The 7,231-nt window shown below is 31.8% G+C and overlaps 1 protein-coding gene across 1 annotated transcript; it reads right to left on the bottom strand.

Moving 5' to 3' along the window:
* Window positions 1-2,660: 2,660 nt before the first annotated feature.
* Window positions 2,661-6,952, bottom strand: LOTGIDRAFT_128103 (hypothetical protein; the record flags this gene model as incomplete). The annotated part of the gene is made up of 9 exons (XM_009064115.1): window positions 2,661-2,769; window positions 3,356-3,469; window positions 3,934-4,100; window positions 4,231-4,344; window positions 4,713-4,850; window positions 5,502-5,578; window positions 5,901-5,979; window positions 6,275-6,374; window positions 6,852-6,952. Coding segments are annotated over 9 exons (999 nt in total), but the record flags the coding sequence as incomplete, so codon positions are not given.
* Between the last annotated feature and the right edge of the window lie 279 nt (window positions 6,953-7,231).

Genomic DNA, 7,231 nt, shown 5'->3' with positions numbered 1-7,231 from the left:
GTTTGGATGGATATTTTGACTAGAATAGCCACAAAATGCAGCCATTTGATTGGATTGTAAGATAGAAAATACAGTCAATAAGAGGCCTTGACAGCAATTCGGTCAGCAATAAGCCATGATGTTTACAGCCTTTCTGTCTAGAGCTTTGATTGGCTGTATTTGCTGGCGTACAATCCAATCAAATCGGTGCATTCTGTGATACAAGAAAGATGAATATTGCAGTCAAGGTATAAGATGAAGTTTGTAATACCTTGACATTGTGAAGATGACAGTAACAATACAACAATTAACAACAGTATTATAGTGATTCCATAGAAAATAAATAGTATATTCTGACAATTGCTGGCATTACAATTTCAAACTTACCTTCAAAAAAAAAGTTAAAACTTAAATTTTAAAATGACTAGAGTATTATTATTATTTACAATAAAATCTGAGATAATAAATACAATAATAAACAACAATAAACAACAATAAACAACAATAAACAACAATAAACAACAATAAAACTTGACAAACTTAAAATAATCAAAGAGGGTAGGTTTCAAATCCCAACTGACCAAACAGGCCAAGTAAATATGGTGCGAAAAAACACATTACTAATATTATACATTACTAAATTTGATAGAACAGATCAAAACCATTGAATTTAAAAGATATTCAGTGACGTCAATACAGTTTACTAGCGATGGCACGATATATTGGTGAATCGATGTATAGTGATATGGCATACCATCAATACTTATCTTCAATAGCTACATTTTGTTTTGTATAAAATTTATATAAGCGATGGTCATTTTTGTTCCATATATCACATACTTATTTTTGGTGAGTTGGGATTTTACATGAACCCAAACAAAGATATAATACAACAAACATAACAACATTTCATATCTAAATCATTATAACTTCATTGACCACAGTAGACAATCGTTTATAACAGTCATAAACATATAGTCTTAAAATATGAGTTATTGTGACCTATCCTGTATGGTATGCTGGTATCTGAAGTCTGGTATAGAGAGTGAAATTTCTAGCTTGAGGTATATTTGAAGGGATTATGTGATTTTCATGTGTTTTAGTACTTCTTAAGACTATTAAAGCACAATAAAGACCCAAATCAATCCCTTTTAAATATGAACAGTAAAATAATATTATTTCAGAATATAATTAAGCAACTAGTTTACTCTTCACAATATTTTTAGTCGAATAACTTCTGTTTTGACCAACTTTTTCAATGAAACTTTCCAGGTGAATTCTACATCAGAAAATGAAATGAATGGAGTTTTACGTCCTACTTTTAATTCTACATCAGAAAGAGTACCCGCTGGTAAAAATGATCTGTTAGATGTTATATTCAAAATAAACAAAGGAATGTTAACAAAATACATCAAAATCTAGAAACTGAAGAAATTGTTAAGAAGGGTGTATATAAATATCAAAATGTACCACAATTACTTCCAGAATCCGGGAACTTTTTCTCAAAATCTTTCCTGACATAAAATTCAAATTTTACAAAATACACCAATATGATTGGATAACAAAATCAATTTTAGTCATTGGCCAATCAGGGAGCTTATTCTCGAAAACTAAAAAAAAGGTGATTTCAGTGTAGCAATCATCTGATTGGTCAATCACTAAAATTGATTTCAAATACATTTTCTATTATCCAATCAGATTACGGCGTTTTTTAAAGTCGGTTTTTAAAGGAATTTTTCACAAAAACTTTATTTTTTTGTTTCTCAAGATTAAAACATGTCATCAAGATGAGAATTTTTAACCTCAATACAGATTATTTTTTCTAAAAAGGTGATTGGTTGAAATGATAAAATATAAAATAAAGTTTTCAAGAAACTGGCTTTAATGATATATACATTAAGTAACACTAAATACTGTGAAACTTTGAAATTTGTAAATTCTTAGTGAAAGGGCAGTGGATGGTTAAGTCAGCAGCAAATTGTATCTGCAAGGAACTTCGGTGCCATAAGTTCGACCCCTTTAAGGTAATGATCATACTATAAATAGTAGCTATAGAAGTGTCTGTTAGTACGGAATACACAATTCACAAATATCTTTTCACCAAAAGTCAAGTTTAAGTCATGGTGAATACTGATTGCAAGCTGTTCAGTGAAATGTAATAATTCTCACACGACTCAAGTTACCTCTTGTTTCAGCGAAGGTTAAAGATTAAGGTTTAAAGTTGAAAGGTGAAAGGTGAAAGGTTATATACAATGCTTTAAAATTCAGGTACTAATGTTGTTTGAGGACTAATGACATTAGTTGTAGGAATTGATGATAAATAGACTAGGCTAAGTAGTTATTGGTAGATGACAATTTAACATCAGCATCCAACAGAAGCTAATATCATGGGCTATGATATCATAGACTAGGTAGTTGTTGGTAGATGACAAGTTAATGTCTGCTTTTAGACTAGGTAGTTGTTGGTAGATGACAAGTTAACGTCTGCTTTCAGACTAGGTAGTTGTTGGTAGATCACAAGATAACGTCCCATTTTATTAGAAGCTGATTGGTAGTTGTTGGTAGTAGGATTGTTAATGTTTGTAGACTAGGTAGTAGTAGATGGTAGTAAGATAACTGAAGGAATGTGACTATGCCCTATATATATATATATATATAATTATTGGTACCGAAAGCTCCCTCTAGTCGCTAGTTGTGGTATTTTCAGACAGGTCAGATAACTCCTGTTCATATAAACATAAAGCTTGGTGTATATATTCATACTGTTCATGGGTTTGAATCATACCACCTCTGAAATGACAAGTAAAAGAAAAATTAGAGAATTTGTTAAAAAGTTGCACAAGGGACTGATGCCCCATTCTTTTTTACCAATCATACTTTAGTCTCAGAAACGGGAATTTTTTATCATATTGTATGTACTTTGTATAGTTTCTATATGTTGACCTGGTGATAGAGAAATCATTTTTAAACATCAAATTTTAGAATTGCTGAGTTAAAAAATACATGACATGATTTTTGCATGAACAGAGTGTTTCTAACTACAGAGGTATGTTTGTGAAATCGCTGCTGATTGGTTATTAACAATTGGTGATCCTATCAGAATACATTTCTTATAATCAAATATCGGCTAGTAGAGTAAAAATGGAGCCAGGAGAATTCAAAATACTTACGTAACTGGTTAAGACTTTTGCAGCTTTTTTGATTTAACGCTTGGATATTTCAAGTTAAAGTTTTCACGAAAGGTTAAGGGTCATCTTCCTCTATATGTTGGCATGCAGTGTGATATATTTCACACTCCAAACCACAAATACCAAATGAAAAAAGCAGAATGCCTCTTTAAGTGCAAAATGGATAAAGTAATTCTAGTGTCACTTACCTGTCTAATCTCATACTACAAACAATACCTAATATATCTACTGACTGTTCTTCCCTTAGCTGTCTTATACCAATACTTATAGCTATAAAACACCCAGTTCTACCAATACCAGCACTGAAAATACACAAATATCACAGTCAATAGTATGAATTGAATAATAATCAGTTTATGAATAATAATCAGTATCATTTGAATAATACTCAGTATCATTTGAATAATACTCAGTATCATTTGATAATAATCAGTATCATTTGAATATTAATCAGTATCATTTGAATAATGATCAGTATCATTTGAATGATAATCAGTAAGTTATGAATAATAATCAGTAAGTTATGAATAATAATCAGTAAGTTATGAATAATAATCAGTATCATTTGAATAATAATCAGTTTATGAATAATAATCAGTTTATGAATGATAATCAGTTTATGAATAATAATCATTTTATGAATAATAATCAGTTCGTGAATAATAATTAGTATGATTTGAATAATAATCAGTTTGAATAGAATAATAATCAGTTTATGAATAATAAACAGTATCATTTGAATAATAATATGTAAATGATATCGTACCTGCAGTGAACTATAACTGGACCTTTAGGTAAATAAGAATCTGGTTTATAACGGCGAAGTTCCACCTCTTTGATTAATTCTAGTAATATTTTGGTAGATTCTGATGGTCGTTGATCTGGCCAGGTCGTATACCAATAATGTAACATAGTATGATGTTCACCATTTGCCTGTTACATATATTCAAGAATTCAATCAGTCATTTTGAAACGTATTTCACTCGAATATATGTATTTAACGATTAACCATGAATAGATATAAAATTAGGTTAATTTTGATTGATGCAGAAAAAGAACTTACACGTAAAGTAAGGTGGCGTAGTTCGTAGCCATTTTTATATATACATCTATCAACTGTGACCTCAATATCTCCGTAAACAGCGAACGTATCGGGTAAGTAGTTTTCACATTTTGACTGAAAGAAAATCATATATTATATCACCTGCTTTTTGGTGCAAATTTTAGGACAAAAGGACCCTTCACATCATAGCCATCACCAGTTGCGTTTGGTTGTAAATAAAAATACTGGTTATAAGTATCGAACTGTGAAAATGTCAATACTTCCATTTAACGTTGGATGGATCACACTGCAGTGGAATAGCTCAGACGATAGCAAGTTGGATTGTTGTCTGCTATGTGCTGTGGGTTCGAATCCTCTTCAAGGTGAGAAATAAGAAAAACTCTGATGCCTGTGCCAGTGATTCCAAGAGTCAGCCTGGTGTCAGCTTTCAATAATATACCAAATTCGTATATTTCTGAAATATTTTCTTTTTTTTTGTTTACCTTTGATTTTTCTCGTAATTTTGTGATCATAACAATCATTGGTGATCTCTCTGACCAGACCATCTTCCAGAAATCTACAATAGTGTGAGGCATGGGACCTTGTGTAGCTATATAGGCTCCTCTCTCTCCTTCATAACCCTAGATACAATAGAAAATATAATATTATTAGTACTGATAAATAAACCAAGTATTAACCTCGCGAAACATTGCTAGCAGCTAATGAACTTTCCACATGTTATTAAATAAACTAAGTACTAATGATCAGAACTGAACACGTAATCCAAACAACACAATGGCGAAACATTGGTAGCAGCTAATGAACTTTTCATATGAGGAGGTATATCAATCTTAAGTGAGTAAGTACTTCACAATGAAAAGTGGTATCAGGTGTCTAGAAGAGTAGAAGCATGGCAAAATTGGGAGCAACAATAGTAAAATACTAGAGTCTAGAGTGCTTCTTCCCAAGGAAGACCAGGGGAGGAATTATTGCCAGGGTGAAAATAGGGAGGAAATGGCAGGCAAGGTGGTCTATGACTGAAATTGATGTCATCCACCCCGAAAATACAGAAAATCGTGAACATACATATGGCCCAAGTGTAGTATGGTTTTATATTTATTCATGGTTAATCAGTGAATACATTTTCGAAGGAAATAGTTTCAAAATGAATGATTTATTTTAGGGAAGACTAGATTTTTGAAAAACTCTTCCGGGTAGGAATGACCTCATTGAGGTTGAGAAGCACTGTAGTAGTGGACTCCTCAAACGAGAAGTACCATCAGGTAACTTACCCTAATATAATTGGCATTGATATAAGATGAAAGTGGGTCACCGTCCCAATCTGATAATACAACTCTCGTATGTTCATCTACAATACAAATTATAAATATTACTATGTGGACTCTTAGTACTCCTAAAAATCAGACGTCTGTGATTCCTGCAATTCCACTAAAACTCAGTGTTTGATGGTCACTAATTGCAAAATTTGCTTGTATCACATAAGACCTTCGCAATCAGTGACGTTATTAAACAATAGTGTTTAATCATAGGATTCAGTCAAATTGCAGGAACCAGACGTCAGATTAGAAATTGGAATGGTATAAATCGATGCTATCAGTGTCCCTGATATACATAAATAGTTTTAAAAATCTCTTTACAATCTCTTTAATAAACTCACTAGTCTTACTTACTTGGTATAATTGATTTATATCTGTTTTTCATACCAGAACCTGCTACTGATACTTTCTCTGTATGGTTCATTGGTATCTCCTAAAAACATAATTCATACAAATACAAATAGCTATACATTGATATTCCTACTGGGCCATGTACATCGTTCTGTTTTCTGATATGGTGTTATATAAGAGAGTTTTTATATATGTGAACAAAAAAGAAAAACTTTCCCTTGAATATGATATAGCATTATACACAGTCATCATTTATTTCAAGGTTTTTTTTTTAAGATTTGAAATTTTCACAGAAAGACTTAAATGTTAAAATTGGTATAATCTAAGAGCCATGATAAATGTGTGAAGGAACAAGTATTTTTAGATGAATTACTCACCCAGAATTCTTCGTATATATCTTGTTTATTTTTAGTATAATTCCGCAATTCTCTTCGACTTAATCTGTTCCCAGCAGACATTAAAAACTCTATTCCACTACTGATCAAATATAAACAAATTTCAATCAAAAATTATAACGAAGTGTAGAATTTGTTTGAATAATCGTAAAAGGCTACTGTTGATAAATCATTGTTAGTCAATGTTACTCCTAAATATACTGCTGACTTATATTTCAGAATGTCCTCCATACACAAAATAACAAATGTCAAAATATGAAAAATCACAAGTATCTAAGTCTATGCAAATAGCCCGGATAATTTTTAGGTTTTAAATATTTTTTGGTTGTCCATTATCATTAATATCAGAGCCTTGTTGTTTAGGAATTGTTTTAAATTCATCATTAACAGTATATTCCAGGATATACTAGAGCTGGGCGATATACTTATATCATGATAAATACTGGTGGAGGAATTTATATCATTAGTAATATTGCCTTATAGTGATATCCACTTGAACCAATATCGCCCAGCCCTGGATGTTCGTTGTTTGAGAAGATGTCAGGATATCAAAGCTTACCTTTCTTTAGGTGGTGTCCCCTCCCAGCGTGTAATTTCCGGGGAGGGGTTTAAATCTATTGTTAATGAGGCATTAGAACCTCTCCTGAAATAAATAGATATACCACATGAAATCACCTATAAAATATACCAAAATGAATCCCGATATATACTCATCACAAAATATAATGAAAAAAGATGGCTCCTGTCAAGGTAAAGTAAATACATTTAGCAAGATCAACTTACCTTTCTAGCAGACGTTTTTTAACTGGTTGAGCAGGAAGTGGTGGAATGGAACCTTTGGGTATATAAACAGGAGAACTATCAGGTTGGATTCCAAGTGGATCCTTGACATCTGGTTTAATGGTTGGATAGAAAATCTGAAGATGTGGTTTGATTTCC

This window comes from Lottia gigantea (genome assembly GCF_000327385.1).
Source record: "Lottia gigantea unplaced genomic scaffold LOTGIsca_60, whole genome shotgun sequence".
Taxonomy (NCBI): domain Eukaryota; kingdom Metazoa; phylum Mollusca; class Gastropoda; family Lottiidae; genus Lottia; species Lottia gigantea.
This window is presented reverse-complemented; position numbering and strand designations above follow the sequence as displayed.